Source organism: Gorilla gorilla, chromosome 2 (assembly GCF_029281585.2).
Source record: "Gorilla gorilla gorilla isolate KB3781 chromosome 2, NHGRI_mGorGor1-v2.1_pri, whole genome shotgun sequence".
NCBI classification, from domain to species: Eukaryota; Metazoa; Chordata; class Mammalia; order Primates; family Hominidae; genus Gorilla; species Gorilla gorilla.
The window spans coordinates 194,087,966-194,107,540 of record NC_086017.1 but is presented as its reverse complement, the minus strand read 5'-3'; the positions used below and the strand labels follow the sequence as shown (position 1 = coordinate 194,107,540).

General features: G+C 45.0%; 1 protein-coding gene across 10 annotated transcripts in view; it reads left to right on the top strand.

Moving 5' to 3' along the window:
* MCCC1 (methylcrotonyl-CoA carboxylase subunit 1) overlaps positions 1-7,679 on the top strand; it is a 102,052-nt gene extending 94,373 nt beyond the window's left edge. For 8 of the 10 annotated variants that reach the window (XM_019024419.4, XM_055381949.2, XM_055381952.2 and 5 more), the window contains 2 exons: positions 5,554-5,625; positions 7,326-7,679. In XM_019024419.4, the coding sequence (XP_018879964.3) occupies positions 5,554-5,625; positions 7,326-7,454 (201 nt within the window). In that variant the 3' untranslated portion in view covers positions 7,455-7,679. The remainder of the gene's footprint in view (positions 1-5,553; positions 5,626-7,325) is intronic. The other 2 variants (XM_055381948.2, XM_063704414.1) reach the window with 1 other exon arrangement.
* The last annotated feature ends 11,896 nt before the right edge of the window (positions 7,680-19,575 follow it).

The following is a 19,575-nucleotide window of genomic DNA, read 5'->3' as shown; positions in this document are numbered from 1 at the left end:
GCTGTAGGCCTCTGATTTGACCAGTGCATTTGGGCTGTAGGCCTCTGATTTGACCAGTGCATTTGGGCTGTAGGCCTCTGATTTGACCAGTGCATTTGGGCTGTAGGCCTCTGATTTGACCAGTACATTTGGGCTGTAGGCCTCTGATTTGACCAGTACATTTGACCTGTAGGCCTCTGATTTGACCAGTGCATTTGGGCTGTAGGCCTCTGATTTGACCAGTACATTTGACCTGTAGGCCTCTGATTTGACCAGTGCATTTGGGCTGTAGGCCTCTGATTTGACCAGTGCATTTGGGCTGTAGGCCTCTGATTTGACCAGTACATTTGACCTGTAGGCCTCTGATTTGACCAGTACATTTGGGCTGTAGGCCTCTGATTTGACCAGTACATTTGACCTGTAGGCTTCTGATTTGACCAGTGCATTTGGGCTGTAGGCCTCTGATTTGACCAGTGCATTTGGGCTGTAGGCCTCTGATTTGACCAGTACATTTGACCTGTAGGCCTCTGATTTGACCAGTACATTTGGGCTGTAGGCCTCTGATTTGACCAGTACATTTGGGCTGTAGGCCTCTGATTTGACCAGTGCATTTGGGCTGTAGGCCTCTGATTTGACCAGTACATTTGGGCTGTAGGCCTCTGATTTGACCAGTACATTTGGGCTGTAGGCCTCTGATTTGACCAGTACATTTGACCTGTAGGCCTCTGATTTGACCAGTACATTTGGGCTGTAGGCCTCTGATTTGACCAGTACATTTGACCTGTAGGCCTCTGATTTGACCAGTGCATTTGGGCTGTAGGCCTCTGATTTGACCAGTGCATTTGGGCTGTAGGCCTCTGATTTGACCAGTACATTTGACCTGTAGGCCTCTGATTTGACCAGTACATTTGGGCTGTAGGCCTCTGATTTGACCAGTACATTTCGGCTGTAGGCCTCTGATTTGACCAGTACATTTGGGCTGTAGGCCTCTGATTTGACCAGTGCATTTGGGCTGTAGGCCTCTGATTTGACCAGTACATTTGACCTGTAGGCCTCTGATTTGACCAGTACATTTGGGCTGTAGGCCTCTGATTTGACCAGTACATTTGGGCTGTAGGCCTCTGAGTTGACCAGTACATTTGACCTGTAGGCCTCTGATTTGACCAGTACATTTGGGCTGTAGGCCTCTGATTTGACCAGTGCATTTGACCTGTAGGCCTCTGATTTGACCAGTACATTTGGGCTGTAGGCCTCTGATTTGACCAGTACATTTGACCTGTAGGCCTCTGATTTGACCAGTACATTTGGGCTGTAGGCCTCTGATTTGACCAGTGCATTTGGGCTGTAGGCCTCTGATTTGACCAGTACATTTGACCTGTAGGCCTCTGATTTGACCAGTACATTTGGTCTGTAGGCCTCTGATTTGACGAGTGCATTTGGGCTGTAGGCCTCTGATTTGACCAGTACATTTGACCTGTAGGCCTCTGATTTGACCAGTGCATTTGGGCTGTAGGCCTCTGATTTGACCAGTGCATTTGACCTGTAGGCCTCTGATTTGACCAGTGCATTTGGGCTATAGGCCTCTGATTTGACCAGTACATTTGGGCTGTAGGCCTCTGATTTGACCAGTACATTTGGGCTGTAGGCCTCTGATTTGACCAGTGCATTTGGGCTGTAGGCCTCTGATTTGACCAGTGCATTTGGGCTTAGGCCTCTGATTTGACCAGTGCATTTGACCTGTAGGCCTCTGATTTGACCAGTGCATTTGGGCTGTAGGCCTCTGATTTGACCAGTACATTTGACCTGTAGGCCTCTGATTTGACCAGTACATTTGGGCTGTAGGCCTCTGATTTGACCAGTGCATTTGGTCTGTAGGCCTCTGATTTGACCAGTGCATTTGACCTGTAGGCCTCTGATTTGACCAGTGCATTTGGGCTGTAGGCCTCTGATTTGACCAGTGCATTTGGGCTGTAGGCCTCTGATTTGACCAGTGCATTTGACCTGTAGGCCTCTGATTTGACCAGTGCATTTGGGCTGTAGGCCTCTGATTTGACCAGTACATTTGGGCTGTAGGTCTCAGATTTGACCAGTGCATTTGGGCTGTAGGCCTCTGATTTGACCAGTGCATTTGGGCTGTAGGCCTCTGATTTGACCTGTGCATTTGACCTGTAGGCCTCTGATTTGACCAGTACATTTGGGCTGTAGGCCTCTGATTTGACCAGTACATTTGACCTGTAGGCCTCTGATTTGACCAGTACATTTGGTCTGTAGGCCTCTGATTTGACGAGTGCATTTGGGCTGTAGGCCTCTGATTTGACCAGTACATTTGGGCTGTAGGCCTCTGATTTGACCAGTACATTTGACCTGTAGGCCTCTGATTTGACCAGTACATTTGGTCTGTAGGCCTCTGATTTGACCAGTACATTTGGTCTGTAGGCCTCTGATTTGACCAGTACATTTGGGCTGTAGGCCTCTGATTTGACCAGTGCATTTGGGCTGTAGGCCTCTGATTTGACCAGTGCATTTGGGCTGTAGGCCTCTGATTTGACCAGTGCATTTGGGCTGTAGGCCTCTGATTTGACCAGTGCATTTGGGCTGTAGGCCTCTGATTTGACCAGTACATTTGGGCTGTAGGCCTCTGATTTGACCAGTACATTTGGGCTGTAGGCCTCTGATTTGACCAGTGCATTTGGGCTGTAGGCCTCTGATTTGACCAGTACATTTGGGCTGTAGGCCTCTGATTTGACCAGTGCATTTGGGCTTAGGCCTCTGATTTGACCAGTGCATTTGACCTGTAGGCCTCTGATTTGACCAGTGCATTTGGGCTGTAGGCCTCTGATTTGACCAGTACATTTGACCTGTAGGCCTCTGATTTGACCAGTACATTTGGGCTGTAGGCCTCTGATTTGACCAGTGCGTTTGGGCTGTAGGCCTCTGATTTGACCAGTGCGTTTGGGCTGTAGGCCTCTGATTTGACCAGTACATTTGGGCTGTAGGCCTCTGATTTGACCAGTGCATTTGGGCTGTAGGCCTCTGATTTGACCAGTGCATTTGGGCTGTAGGCCTCTGATTTGACCAGTACATTTGACCTGTAGGCCTCTGATTTGACCAGTGCATTTGGGCTGTAGGCCTCTGATTTCACCAGTACATTTGACCTGTAGGCCTCTGATTTGACCAGTGCATTTGGGCTGTAGGCCTCTGATTTGACCAGTGCATTTGGGCTGTAGGCCTCTGATTTGACCAGTACATTTGACCTGTAGGCCTCTGATTTGACCAGTACATTTGGGCTGTAGGCCTCTGATTTGACCAGTACATTTGGGCTGTAGGCCTCTGATTTGACCAGTGCATTTGGGCTGTAGGCCTCTGATTTGACCAGTGCATTTGGGCTGTAGGCCTCTGATTTGACCAGTGCATTTGGGCTGTAGGCCTCTGATTTGACCAGTACATTTGGGCTGTAGGCCTCTGATTTGACCAGTACATTTGGGCTGTAGGCCTCTGATTTGACCAGTACATTTGACCTGTAGGCCTCTGATTTGACCAGTACATTTGGGCTGTAGGCCTCTGATTTGACCAGTACATTTGACCTGTAGGCCTCTGATTTGACCAGTGCATTTGAGCTGTAGGCCTCTGATTTGACCAGTGCATTTGGGCTGTAGGCCTCTGATTTGACCAGTACATTTGACCTGTAGGCCTCTGATTTGACCAGTACATTTGGGCTGTAGGCCTCTGATTTGACCAGTACATTTCGGCTGTAGGCCTCTGATTTGACCAGTACATTTGGGCTGTAGGCCTCTGATTTGACCAGTGCATTTGGGCTGTAGGCCTCTGATTTGACCAGTACATTTGACCTGTAGGCCTCTGATTTGACCAGTACATTTGGGCTGTAGGCCTCTGATTTGACCAGTACATTTGGGCTGTAGGCCTCTGAGTTGAGCAGTACATTTGACCTGTAGGCCTCTGATTTGACCAGTACATTTGGGCTGTAGGCCTCTGATTTGACCAGTGCATTTGACCTGTAGGCCTCTGATTTGACCAGTACATTTGGGCTGTAGGCCTCTGATTTGACCAGTACATTTGACCTGTAGGCCTCTGATTTGACCAGTACATTTGGGCTGTAGGCCTCTGATTTGACCAGTGCATTTGGGCTGTAGGCCTCTGATTTGACCAGTACATTTGACCTGTAGGCCTCTGATTTGACCAGTACATTTGGTCTGTAGGCCTCTGATTTGACGAGTGCATTTGGGCTGTAGGCCTCTGATTTGACCAGTGCATTTGGGCTGTAGGCCTCTGATTTGACCAGTGCATTTGACCTGTAGGCCTCTGATTTGACCAGTGCATTTGGGCTATAGGCCTCTGATTTGACCAGTACATTTGGGCTGTAGGCCTCTGATTTGACCAGTACATTTGGGCTGTAGGCCTCTGATTTGACCAGTGCATTTGGGCTGTAGGCCTCTGATTTGACCAGTGCATTTGGGCTTAGGCCTCTGATTTGACCAGTGCATTTGACCTGTAGACCTCTGATTTGACCAGTGCATTTGGGCTGTAGGCCTCTGATTTGACCAGTACATTTGACCTGTAGGCCTCTGATTTGACCAGTACATTTGGGCTGTAGGCCTCTGATTTGACCAGTGCATTTGGGCTGTAGGCCTCTGATTTGACCAGTGCATTTGACCTGTAGGCCTCTGATTTGACCAGTGCATTTGGGCTGTAGGCCTCTGATTTGACCAGTGCATTTGGGCTGTAGGCCTCTGATTTGACCAGTGCATTTGACCTGTAGGCCTCTGATTTGACCAGTGCATTTGGGCTGTAGGCCTCTGATTTGACCAGTACATTTGGGCTGTAGGTCTCAGATTTGACCTGTGCATTTGGGCTGTAGGCCTCTGATTTGACCAGTGCATTTGGGCTGTAGGCCTCTGATTTGACCTGTGCATTTGACCTGTAGGCCTCTGATTTGACCAGTACATTTGGGCTGTAGGTCTCTGATTTGACCTGTACATTTGGGCTGTAGGCCTCTGATTTGACGTGTGCATTTGACCTGTAGGTCTCTGATTTGACCAGTGCTTTTTGGCTGTAGGCCTCTGATTTGACCAGCGCATTTGGGCTGTAGGCCTCTGATTTGACCAGCGCATTTGGGCTGTAGGTCTCTGATTTGACCAGTGCATTTGACCTGTAGGCCTCTGATTTGACCAGTACATTTGGGCTGTAGGCCTCTGATTTGACCAGTACATTTGGGCTGTAGGCCTCTGATTTGACCAGCGCATTTGGGCTGTAGGTCTCAGATTTGACCTGTACATTTGGGCTGTAGGCCTCTGATTTGACCAGTGCATTTGGCAGATGGCACAACCACATGGGCTCTGCTTCTGCTCTGTAAGTTTATATACTAAATCTATGGACCGCAAATGACCTTTGTGTTGTTTTTTTTCTTTTAATTTATGTTTTATTGTTTATATTCATGGTTTGCAACGTGATGTTATGAGTTTATATAGACAGTAAAATGGTTACTCTAATGAAGCAGATTAACATATCTAGGACCTCTGTGTTTTCAAATATTAACCTGTCACACTGAATCTCAAGGTGTTTGTTAAAGCTGGAGACAAAGTGAAAGCGGGAGATTCCCTCATGGTTATGATCGCCATGAAGATGGAGGTAAGGAAATCATGAGTTCATTTGCTAAGAGGACTTTGGGAGCAATCATACCTAATGGTTCTTTTGCTTTATTTTGTAAGTTAATACCACCTTAAATATGAAAAGCCATGATTGACGAAGCATTAATTGTAGGAAACAAAACCAAACTATCCTTCTTGTAGAAAAGAGTTTTACTTTAACTTTGTGAAATTGCACCTGTCATTTCTGATTCTGAAATTAATGAAATTATCAATAGCTTGGAATCAGGCGATAATCCAACTGAATGTTAACTGTTGGTATTTTCTAAGATAATCCAACTGAATGTTAACTGTTGGTATTTCTGGAATGTTAACTGTTGGTATTTTCTAATGTTAACTGTTGGTATTATCTTGGTTCTAAGGCCGAACCAAGGATGCCAGGCATCAGTTTCAAAGTGAAAACCTCAATCAAATTAAATTAGCTGTTTAGGTTTTTAGATGGTTCAAATGGTAGGTCAGTGATTCTTAGCCCTGGCTGAATATTGCAGGCAGTCCTCAACTTACAGTGGTTCAATTAAGGATTTTTCAGCTTGACAATGGTGCGAAACCACACACGTTGAATATGCTCCTCAACTTACATTGGATTTATCTGGACCTGACCCCATTGTAAGTCAAGGAGCGTGTGTACAATCACCTGGGGAGATTTGAAAAAATTCTTCCCCAGACCCATTGAATTGCAATCTCCAGGAGTAGAGCCCAAGGATCAATACTTTTGAAAGGCTGGGTGCAGTGGCTCATGCCTGTAATCCCAGCACTTTGGGAGGCCGAGGCAGGCGGATCATTTGAGGTCAGGAGTTCACGACCAGCTTGGCCAACATGATTAGACCCCATCTCTATTAAAAATACAAAAATTAGCCAGGCATGGTGGTGCATGCCTGTAATCCCAGCTACTCAGGAGGCTGAGGCAGGAGAATTGCTTGAACCTGGGAGGCAGAGGTTGCAGTGAGCCGAGATCTTGCCACTGCACTCCAGCCTGGGTGACAGAGCGAGACTCCGTCTCAATTTAAAAAAACAAACAACAAGGCCAGGCGCAGTGGCTCACGCTTGTAATCCCAGCACTTTGGGAGGCCGAGGCAGGTGGATCATGAGGTCAGGAGTTCAAGACCAGCCTGGCAAATATAGTGAAACCCCGTCTCTACTAAAAATACAAAAATTAGCCAGGTGTGGTGGCACACACCCGTAGTCCCAGTTACTTGGGAGGCTGAGGTGGGAGTACTGCTTGAACCTGGGAGGCAGAGGTTGCAGTGAGCTGAGACCATGCCGTTGCACTCCAGCCTGGGTGACAGAGTGAGACTCCGTCTCAACAGCAACAACAACAAAAAACAAAACAAAAAACAAAAACAAACAAACAAAAAACTGTTGAAAGCTTCCTAGGTGCAATTCTCATGTGAAGCTCAAGTTGAGAACTGCGAGCTACACCAGAGCTTCCCAGTCATATCATTGAATGGTTACTGCTGTGTCCCAGTGTTAATTCCTCTCAACCTGTTACTGTTCTCCCTGTGTGCTGTGATGTTAAAAATAAAAACAACAACAACAACAACAAAGCATTGGAAAGCACCGAGAGATGACAAAACATCAAAGTTGGCTACAGTTTTCATTTTTGGTCTCCCTTTCTTGACTTGGTGTATACTCAGTCCTCATTAGTATTGCAGCTATCATTTGTCCTGTCATGTGTCTCTGCAGCATACCATAAAGTCTCCAAAGGATGGCACAGTAAAGAAAGTGTTCTACAGAGAAGGTGCTCAGGCCAACAGACACACTCCTTTAGTCGAGTTTGAGGAGGAAGAATCAGACAAAAGGGAATCGGAATAAACTCCAGCAAGGAAATGGCCAATTAAGTAGTGTCTTCTCTCTCCACCAAAAAGAGGAAGTGCCTCCAGCTTTTCTGGGGGTCTCATAAAGAGCAGTTTTACTAAATGATTGTATGCTTGTGCTGAACACCTTTCATATTGGAGAATCATGCATTTGGGTCACAAATATAATTATCTCAAAATATTTCATACTAATAAAGTTGAATTATTTTTTATTGGAAGCCAATGTTTGTTTCTGCCTCAAATTTTTTACAAGGTAGTCTCTTTTAGGAAGGGGGGAAGAGAAAAGGACATTTAATTAAATGAGTTACTTTCCAGTTGCTGTTATGATGAAAATGAGCAGTAACATATTTCAGAGACAGGTGCCCTGGAGTTCAACAACTAAGGTTTTGTCTGGCCAAAAAGTAACTTGCTAGGTAGTTTAAAAGACATGGATATTAGTCGGGCATGGTGGTTCACGCCTGTAATCCTAGCACTTTGGGAGGCCAAGGCGGGCAGATCACTTGAGTTCAGGAGTTCGAGACCAGTCTGGCCAATATAGTGAAACCCGTCTCCACAAAAAATAAGCTGGGTGTAGTGGTGTACATCTGTAGTCCCAGCAACTTGGGAGGCGGAGGCAGGAGAATCGCTTGAACCTGGGAGGCAGAGGTTGCAGTAAGTCGAGACCGCACCACTGCACTCTAGCCTGGGTGACAGAGCGAGACTCTATCTCAAAACAAATACATAAATATAAATAAGTAAAGACACGGATATTGTTTCTAGTGTTTGTGATTGGAAAGTTTCTAACTAGATTGCCTCTGCCTTTATTGTGCTTTCTAAGCTTATAAAAATATATGTATTATATATCTATTACATGCTAAAATATATTAATATTTAATATAACATTTTGGTAAATTTGAAAAGCATAATTTTACAGAAAAAGTTGGTAAGAGTTAAAAGCCTGAGCCTGCTGAATGCTTTTTTTAGAAATACTTTTTTCATTATGAAGAAAAACCATTCAGTTTACTTTTGTCTAGATTCTGTGTTACTTTTACTAACAGATGTGCAGCCGTTTGCATTTTTATATATTCATTGAAGTGTTAAATATTTGTTGAATTGAGTTCTTGCTGAATACATAAGACTATGCTAAATGTTGTGGAAAATACAGAGAAGTATAAAAGATGGTCTCCGTACTTTAAGATGCCTATAATTGGAAAAGTAAAACATAAATCATGTCTGCTATGATTAGAATGGGTCCCCTATATTTCACGTGTCAAAAACTTAATCCCCAAGTTCATGTGTTGATTAGAGGTAGGACTTTCGAGAGGTAATTAGGATTGGATATGGTCATCAGGGCGGGGCCCCATGATGCGACTGGTGGCTTTAAAAGAGGAAGAGAGATCTGAGCTGGCTCGCTCTTGCCCTCTTGCCATGTGATGCCCTCCACCATGTTATGACACAGCAAAAAGGCCCTCGCCAGACACCGGCCCCTTGATCTTGAACTTCCCAGACTTCAGAACTGTAAGAAATAAATTACTTCATAAATTATCCAGTCTGTGATACTCTGTTTCAGCAATGCAACACAGTCTATGACAATGTCGAAAGTTACAGTTTTAGCAAGGGAGCCGTTTCCCCTTTCCAAACAAAACTTTCTCTGTTTAAAAGAGGGAAAAGCAGCCGGGTGCGGTGGCTCACGCCTGTAATCCCAGCACTTTGGGAGCTGAGGCAGGCGGATCACAAGGACAAGAGATGGAGACCATCCTGGCCAATATGGTGAAACCCTGTCTCTACTACACATATACAAAGATTAGCTGGGCATGGTGGTGCGCGCCTGTAGTCCCAGCTACTTGGGAAGCCGAGGCAGGAGAATCGCTTGAACCAGGGAGTTGGAAGTTGCAGTGAGCTGAGATCATGCCATTGCACTCCAGCCTGGTAACAGAGTGAGACTTTGTCTCCAAAAAAAAAAAAGAGGGAAAAGCAAAGGTGCTGTGATGGAAATTTCACATTGCTGTTTGCCCCCTTTCGGAGAATGCTGTTTGTATCCTTCAGTGGAACATGGTTGAGTTCACTGTTTCGTTGTTAAGTGACTGTGCTGGGGATATGTGTATTGAAGGAATTCGAAGCTAGCTAGCCCAATTACCCACATATTGGTAGAATTCTTTCTTTAGGATCTTTGCCAGTTCTGGTGCTGTGTGAGCAGAGTTATTTTGCACATGAATGCATCTGTTTGTGCTACAGACACTTACAGAGCATTTGCTCTACACTAGGGCCTCTGGAACAGAGATGGTAAGAAATGATTTCTGCTCTTGCCCTATCTAATGGGAAACAGGATCCAGCTGCATAGAAAAATGTAATATAGGCTGGGCGTGGTGGCTCACGTTTGTAATCCCAGCATTTTGGGAGGCCGAGGCAGGTGGATCACCTGAGGTCAGGAGTTCAAGACCAGCCTGGCCAACATGGTGAAACCCCATCCTTACTAAAATTACTAAAATTAATTGGGCATGGTGGCACATGCCTGCGGTCCCAGCTACTCAGGAGGCTGAGGCAGGAGAATTGCTTGAACCCCAGAGGCAGAGGTTGCAGTGAGCTAAGATTGCGCCACTGCACTCCAACCTGGACGACAGAGTGAGACCCTGTCTCAAAAAAAAAAAAAAAAAAAAAAAGACAAGAAAAATTACAGGTCAGGGTGGGGAAAACAGACTTTGGTGCACATCTTGACTTAAAAGTACTTCTCTGTTGGATAAGACCCGTTAGAGGCATGGACCAAAACAGAGTCATTAGTTGGGAAAAAAGCAGCTTGCTACCTTCTCTCTGACAGAAGCGTGGCTCAGGTATTTAATAACCAAGAGAACAACAACATTTAAGAACCCCAATGATTGCTTTTTGATCACAGGGGAGAACACAGCATTGTAGTTGAAATACAGCGGTTGAAATTCTTGCATTCAGACCCTAGCTTTGTCACTTATTAGCTGTATTGCCTTGGGCAAGTCATTTAACCTCTCCGAGCTTTATCTGTAAAATTGAGGTGGCAGCACTACCTCACAGGCTTGTTTTGGAGATTAAAGGAGAAAATGTAGAGGTTGCCTTTAGCATTGTACCTGGAAAATCATTTATACTTCCCTGGTAGTTATTGCCAACTCTGGTTCTTGCTAGGGAGCAATTAAGAAACTGCTGTAAATTCAGACTAGCTGGTTACTCTTGCCAGGAAAAATCCCAGGTCCCAGGATGGTGAAAAATCCTGCCTGGATATGCATCACCCTGTCCCCTCTCTCCCCTCCCTTTCCCAGCTGTAGCCTGCTCCGGTGTGACCCAGGCACCTGTCAACCACTTACAGACTGTGTTGCTGCCGGACTGTCGGGGGAAGCCTCTGTCAGTAGCTAGAGCTGTGTGCTGGTGGGACAGCGGCCCGCCCACTTGCATGAAGGCTGGGTCAACTTGGAAAAACTCACTTGGAACAACTCACCTAGAACAACTCACTTGTATGAAGGCTGGGTCCGGACTTGCTCCACCTGCTGCCGTCAGTTGTCACGTGTGTAGCTGGTGCTGGAGGGGAAGCCTGTGTCTGGCTTGCGCCTCAGTGTGGGCAGGCATCATACCTGCTGCCGGACAGCAGAGTAGGGTGGTCTTTCATTTAGCTGAACTCTTTCCCCCTTTTCCCCCTCCACAATCAACTTCTCACTCCTGCACACTTACTGTTAACCCTCAACTAGTCCTCTTAGGAATATTAGAAGGTGAAATGTGCATCTGTGCCCTGCCTAGCCAGGGCTCTTCTGCTGTTGTCATTAAAATATTCACAGTGTTGTTAGTCATGTTTGCACGTCTATTGCATCTTTCATCAGAGGGTCTCAAAAAAAACACTTCTAGGCCAGGTGCGGTGGCTCACACCTGTAATTCCAGCACTTTGGGAGGCCGAGGAAGGTGGTTCACCTGAGGTCAGGAGTTCGAGACCAGCCTGGCCGATATGATGAAACCCCATCTCTACTTAAAAAAAATACAAAAATTGGCCGGGCGTGGTGGCAGGAGCCTGTAGTCCTGGCTACTCGGGAGGCTGAGGCAGAAGAATTGCTTGATCCTGGGAGGCGGAGGTTGCCGTGAACCTAGGTTGTGCCACTGCACTCCAGCCTGGGTGACAGAGCAAGACTCTGTCTCAAAAAAAAAAAAAAAAAAAAAAAAGCACTTCTAGATATTCACACTAGGCTTCAAAATACCCCGGAGGAGGAAAATGTGATTTAAACTGTGGTAGAAGAGGAGATGGCTGTCCCCAAATGCTTTGCTCCTTGCCTAGTGCAGAGAACCTTAGGGTACCAGTCCGCTCCTGCTAATAACATACTGTACCCTCAGGGCTGACCCCAGGGTGCTGCCCCTAGAGGTTAGTAGTTTTTCCCCACCAGACTGGGAGTATAGGGCATCACAAGAGGCCCTGCCCACAGCTGTCAGCTCTCAAAGCCACAGGCTGAGTGGAAACACTCTTGCCCACCCTCCCCCAACCCCTGGGAATGTCCCTGGGGACACCATTCCTTCTGGACCAAGGGGTGCCTGGGCCTTTAGAAGATTATAACCCTGATACCAATGATTACCTTGTCACCCTGACATTTGTCTCCCATTTGCTGGATCCCTGGGGACTCAGAATGCCTTGGTGCCTCTAACTGGCTCAGTCTCCTGCAGCGAGTTCCAAGTGAAGTGTGCACTCTCCTCTGCCACCTCCAAGCCACAGCACAGACGTCAACTCCCTCCCTGCTAAGAATGGCTGACGTCATTCTCTGTATGTACCACCCCTCGTTACCATTTCACTAAACTGTTAGATTAGATTAGAAATAATTCTTATTCCAAAACCAGCTTCCCACAGAAACAAAAAACCACTAACAAAAACAGGGTAATTTGGGGCTTCTCCCTCTTCCCAGTTATTCCTTCATCATGACCAACTATGTCATAAAAGCATTATGGTTTTTTCCATTATTGAAAGCAGGCAGTTAAAAGTGCTACTCCAGTGAACACACAGATGATAAGAAGGTGAAACAGCCAGGCTGGGAGCAGTGGCTCACACCTGTAATCCCAGCACTTTGGGAGGCCGAGGCGGGAGGATTGCTTGAGCCCAGGAGTTCAGGAGTTTGAGACCAGCCTGGGCAACACAGGGAGACCCCATCTCTACAAATAATTTAAAAAATTAACTGGGCATAGTGGCAGGCATCTGTGGTTCCAGCTACTTGGGAAGCTGAAATGGGAGGATTGGCTGAACCTAGGAGTTTGAGGCTGCGGTGAGCCGTGATCGTGCCACTGAGTGACAAATCAAAACTCTGTCTCAAAAAAAAAAAAAAAATCTATTTAGAATGGGACTTTTATTAAAACATTTCTCCAGACTAACTGATCCTCTGTTTAACTTACAGAAGAAGACTAATCACTTGAAACCTTAATAGAAATAATATGTTTCAACGTTGCTGAGGAATTTGTTAACTTCCCAGACGAAAATTCTGGGATTAGGTGGTGAATAGAATAACAGACAGTGAGGGCCAACATTCAGAGATTTGCATTTCATGAAAGGACTTTGGAAATATCTGAAATTTGGGGAAATGTACTTAGGAGGTGGGGTCAGTAACAGTTTAGGTCTTATATACACAAGGACAAAATTTCACCCTCCTCCTAGAACATTAGGGAGATGGATTGATGGGAAAGATGTGACTCACCAAGGGCAATATTACATTTATAAACACTGAAAGAATATACTAGTTTAGAAACTTTTATCATCAACCCTGCTTTTTCAGATGTTTTTATTCTTGCATTTTTTGCACATTTTTATTATTTGCTAATGTAATTCTCCTTTCCAAAAAAAATCTGACTTGCTTAAATGAATGTTTAAAGAAGTTAAAAACTGCAGAGTGGAATCCACATTTAAGAAACGCCTTTATGGGCAAAAGTATTTGTCTCTTTCTCAAACAGAAATTTTATGTTGCTGTTAAAACAAAAGTGGCTTGATTTCTTAGATACACCAATAAAACAAACAGTATAATGTATCAACAGTATAATGTAACATTTAATTATGATTTCTTCTTTTTTACTTTTATTTTTTTTTTAGACAGGGTCTTGCTCTGTCACCCAGGCTAGAGTGCAGTGGCCATCATCACAGTTTATGGCAGCCTCAGCCTCCTGGGCTCAAGTGGCCCTCCCACCTCAGCCCCACAAGTAGCTGAAACCACAGGCATGCACTGCCATGCCTAGCTAATTTTTATGTATTTATTATTTATTTTTGTAGTCTCCCTTTGTTGCCCAGGCTGGTCTTGAACTCTTGGGGTCAAGCGATCCTCCCACCTTGGACTCCCAAAGTCTTGAGATTACAGGCGTGAGCCATTGTGCCTGGCCTTTTTATGATTTCTTGATTCACAGGGAGAAATGTACCTCTCACTCAAATCAGAATATTTATATTGCTCTGACTTGCATGTTTCCCCTGGGGTGAAAAGAGGATGGAAGCCAAATTATAATGACGAGGTTCCTTGATGAGAAGGGGCCCAAATAAAAGGAATACGGTGTATGGTTTGGTTCTGCAGAGGATACGACAATTTGATACATCTCTCTCTGCAAAAGGAACGCATACGGGGGCTACAGGTTGAAGACACGCTAGGCGTTCTCTCCCCTCAGATTTCCCATTTTTCTCCTTCACTTGCTCATCTCTATTTTGTTGACATATTCTTTCTTTAGATGTATTAATACCATTAGCCTGTTTTCCCTAAAATTCCCTGATGACAGGAATTACCTGGAGTGCTTGCCAAAAGTAGATTTCTGAATTAGAATCTCTAAGGGAAAGGCCTGGCATTCTGTAGACTCAACAAATGCCCCAAGTTGTTTTGACCAGGAAGGTTTGGGAACAATGAGCTGGTCTAGTGCATCTGAAAATTTCACATTCCTACTAATCACCTGCAGCCCCCCGATTCCACTGGTCTAGAGAAGGCCTGAGAGAGTCTCCATTTCTAACACGCTGCCAGGCTTGCAGCCCGATGACTGCTTTTTTAAAATTTAATTTAATTTTTTTTTTTTTTTTGAGACGGAGTTTCACTCTTGTTGCCCAGGCTGGAGTGCAGTGGCATGATCTCAACTCACTGCAACCTCTGCCTCCCAGGTTCAACCGATTCTCCTGCCTCAGCCTCCTGAGTAGCTGGGATTACAGGCATGCACCACCACGCCCGGCAAATTTTGTATTTTTAGTAGAGACGGGGTTTCTCCATGTTAGTCAGGCTCGTCTCAAACTCCCGACCTCAGGTGATCCGCCCGCCTCGGCCTCCCAAAAGTGCTAGGATTACAGGTGTGAGCCACCGCGCCCAGCCTGAGGACTGCATTTTGAGTGGCATGCATCAGTGATTCTCAAAAGGTAGTCCAGGGCCAGCAGCAGCAGCACTACCTGCGAAGTTATTAGAAATGCAAATTCTCAGCCCCACCCTACATCTCCTGCATCAGAATCTTGGGGGTGAGGCTCAGCAAGACGTCCGGTGAGATTTTTGTATGTATGAAAAATCAAGAACCACAGATCAGATCTGTAGTTAGTTAGGCTTAGCTGCTTCTTACTGATTCTGGCTGGAAAGTTATTTCACTGGAGATGAACATTTGGATATTTCCAATCTTACTTGTTTTGTGTACATTTACATAGTTTAACTCCACTTGGGGAGGTGCCTTGCTGGCCACTTTGTAAAGAGTTCAGGGAATATTGGCAAGAAAGTCATCTTGGGGTATTTTGAGGGAACCTGTTCCTTGTTAGCTTCAAATTTAATGTTTAAAGATCACTACGGAAACCATGTTAGGTTAGAACAGGCTTTGCAAATGCAAATGTGAAAGGGACAAGCACACAGACAGCAGTGAGTGAGGTAGCATGGGGGAAAGGGGAGGAGAGGTTTGGCGAGCAGAGCTCTTGGAGAGCAGCTACTCCTCAGCCCCACCCAGCTAGTGCCAGGCCAGGCGGGAATGTGGGCCCAGGGTGGTCACATCTTCCAACTTTTTGCGTGAAATCTCCTGATTTTGAAATTTTGGCAAACTCTTAGATTCGTGGTAAATATTCCGTGTGCTGAACCAAGTTGGCCTTGGTCGGCAGCTCTGCCTTGGAGGAACTAGCCAGGGAGGTGATTCACCAGCCTTGCTGCCCCTCCGTGGGCCACCCTCACAAAGAAGCAAGCCAAGGCTGCTCTGCCTATGGAGTACTGGTTCTTTTGTTTCTTTACTTTCTTAATAAACTTGCTTTCATTTTATAGATTCGTCCTGAATTCTTCCTTGTGCGAGATCCAAGAACCCTCTCTTGGGGACTGGATTGGAACCCTTTTCCCATAACACTATTGCTTACTTCTGGGGTTTTCATAAGAATTAATTTATGTATGAGAGTTCCCTTCTCTCCCCTGGACACTTTCCCCAAGAGTCCTTTGCTTTCTGTTTTTTGTTTGTTTTTGTTTTTGAGACGTAGTCTCACTCTGTCCCTCTGTCCCCCAGGCTGGAGTGCGGTGGCAAGATCTCCGCTCACTACAACCTCTGCCTGCCGAGTTCAAGCGATTCTCCTCCCTCAGCCTTCTAAGTAGCCTGGGACTACAGGCGTGCACCACCACACCCGGCTAATCTTTGTGTTTTTAGTAGAGACACGGTTTCACAATGTTGGGCAGGATGGTCTCTATCTCTTGACCTTGTGATCCGCCCCCCTTGGCTTCTCAAAGTGCTGGGATTACAGGCGTGAGCTGCCACGCCCGGCAGGTCCTTTGCTTTCAAAACACCATTGAGTATTTCATTGCTGTCAAATTAAATCCAGAGGAGTATCTGAGATTCCATGTCAGTCATCTAACATGCTGTGGAAACCACAGTCTCCAAACAGGTTTCTACAGAGACTACCACTCTTTCCCTTCCTCAATTAATTACACAGAAAGGACGGGAAAGGTGCACAGGGTGAAGGGGCAGATGGAGAAAATAAAAACAAAGCTGCAAGCCAAGCTGAGGTATCACCCAGCTCTGGTGGTCCACTGCTGGGAAACTCAACCACCAACTACTTTCCATGCCCCATGAAAGGTAAGTCAGCTCTTCTCTCCAAGTAGCAACCTGATCAGCCAAAGGTTAGCGCCCATGGAAATAGTTGGAACACCTCATATTGGAAAATGAAGTTTCAGATTGTGTAATCCCCCTAGAAGCAAAGAATACTTAACAGGAAAGTAATTCCAGAGGCACATCCAGGTTTTGCAGGTCCTGAAGCTTATACAGTTTGGGGAGAACTTATTTAAGAAAAAGAGTGTGAAATGACATATACAAAAATAGTTTCGAAAGTACAAGGCAGTCTTAGCCAAATGTGGTAGAATGTTTACTTTTAAAATTTTACAAAAATCAGATGACCAGGGCCTTGGAAGGGGTCCATACAAGCAGGGGTCCTGGAGGTTCCTGAGTATCATGGAACATAGGCTTGTGTCCTGGTGACCACTGGAGGGCTGGGAGGGGTAGTGTCCGGAATGAAAGTGTTGGTGCTCTGGGGAGCTGGTGATGTTCTGTGTCTTGACCTAGGTAGGAAGGTGACTACGCAGGGGGTTATTTCACAACAATCTGTTAAGCTGCACACTTGGGTTTTTGCTTTTTTTTTTTTTTTTTTTTGAGATGGAGTTTCGCTCTTGTTGCCCAGGCTGGAGTGCAATGGCACAATCTCGGCTCACTGCAACTTCCGCCTCCCGGGTTCAAGTGATTCTCCAATCTCAGCCTCCTGAGTAGCTGGGATTACAAGCACCCGCCACTAATGCCCGGCTAATTTTTGGTATTTTTAGAAGAGATGGGGTTTCACCATGTTGGTCAGGCTGCTCTAGAACTCCTGACCTCAGGTAGTCCACCTGCCTTGGCCTCCCAAAGTGCTGGGATTACAGGCATGAGCCATGGTGCCTGGCCTAGTTTTTGCACTTTTATGTATACTTGTTATATTTCATAATTTAAGAAATAATTTGGCCCTTTTCTAAGTTAGGGAAAATACTCATTGGATGAAGTAGGTCTTCAATAAATACTTGTTGAATGAGCTAATGAATGAATGATTTTCAAATATATTCAGAAAATATATAGTAAAGGCCTAAATATGTAAGGACATGTTATTAAATATGTGATAGTGGCCAGATGTGGTGGCTAACACCTGTAATACCAGGACTTTGAGAGGCTGAGGAAAGTAGATCACCTGAGGTCAGGAGTTTGAGACCAGCCTGGCAAACGTGGTGAAACCCGGTCTCTTCTAAAAATACAAACATTAGCAGGGTGTGGTGGCGTGCACCTGTAATCCCAGCTACTGGGGAGGCTGAGGCAGGAGAATCACTTGAACCCGGAAGTTGGAGGTTGCAGTGAGCTGAGATAGCACCGTTGCACTCCAGCCTGGGCGACAAGAGTGAAACTATGTCTCAAAAAAAAAAAGTTATAGTATTATTATAGCATAGTATATTATTTTAAGCAAAAAGAGAAGTAAGATTTAATGAGAGAAAATTATATTTTACTTCATTTTTGCCTTTTTTTTTTTTTGGAGACAGGGTCTCTGTCGCCCAGGCTGGAGTGCAGTGGTGTGATCATGGCTCACTGCAACCTCTGCCTCCTGGGGTTGGTGATCCTCCCACCTTAGCCTCCCTAGTAATTGGGACTATTACAGGTGTGCGCCACCCCACCCAGCTAATTTTTGCATTTTTTGTAGACATGGGGTTTCGCCACATTGCCCAGGCTGGTCTCGAGCCCCTGGGCTCAAGTGATCCCCCACCTTGGCCTCCCAAAGTGCTGGGATTACAGGAATGCGCCATTGTGCCTGGCCCTCAATTTTTTGTTTTCTACAAACCCGTATTTGTCCACTCTAATAAAGAACTAGGATTGGAGGAGAAATGGACAAGAGAAACAGGTAGAGGGAGGTACAAAAGGGAACATCCAGCATGTGTGTAGATATTTGAAGTTATTTATCTTGACTTAATCCAAGGCAAATCTTCAATTTTTGTATTACAATTTATAAAATGCATCTTTCTCCTAAAAGAAATGTTCCCCTACTTTTCTTTGATGATGATCGATATTGTGCCCAAACTGACACAGTACGTCACTCTTTGGAAAATCAATTTCTCAAGTAGTCAGAAATTAGGATAGCCACATGAGAGATTTTTAATAGCCAGATCTTTCAGATTTGCAATTACCTAATTATGCTACATGCGCCATTTTCATGCCAATTTAATTCAAGAAATTAAGGATCTATATTATCCCTGTTTTCAATATCAAAATGTGAACAGGTAGTGTGATAATTTTTCCTAATTTGTGAATGTGTAGTTTCATAAAAAGTTATTAAAGAGCTATTTTATTATACATTTAATTAATTACCTTTGCTGTGAAATCTGGGCATACATATGGGCAAAGCACTCAGAAGGAGGCATAAACAAAACAGTCCCTTGGCTCAAGCAGTTAATAATTTACTAGGAAATCAGAAACATAAACCGGAATCAATTAACTTGCTGAATAAAGTTTATGTTCTTAAAAAAAAATGTATAAAACATCCAGAGAAATGTAAATACAAACTAGGTATTTGAAGATATTCAGGAATTATTCCTAATTTTGTAGGTGAGTTAATGGTATTGTAAGTTCTCCCCCCAGAGCTCCCTTCTTTTAGAGACATATCCTGAAATATTACGAATCAAATGTTATGATATCTGAGATTTGCATCAAAATTATTCATATTGGCTGGGCGCCGTGACTCACACCTGTAATCCCAGCACTTTGGGAGGCTGAGGTGGGAGGATCACTTGAGCCCAGAAAGTTGAGGCAGTAGTGAGCTGTGATCAAGCCACTGCATTCTAGCCTGGGCAACAGAGCAAGACCCTGTCTCAAAAAAAACATGCAGATCATGGGGAATGAATAGGGTATAGATGAGATGAGACTGGCCTTGAGTTTATAATTGTAGAAGTCGGGAGATGGGTATACGGACAGGAGACCATTCAGTCTACTTTTGCATTTGTTTATAAACTTTTAGCATAAAAATTATTACACTTTATTTAATCTTTCTTTCATTGTAAAATGAGAACACTAAATACTACTGGAGCCTCAGTGATTCGCCATCACCATTTGAAGCTCTCTCAACTTTAAGATCCCAGCAAGCCTGCCTCTCATTTCCTCCATTGCCTCTACGCAGGTCTCAGTATCTGCCCTGC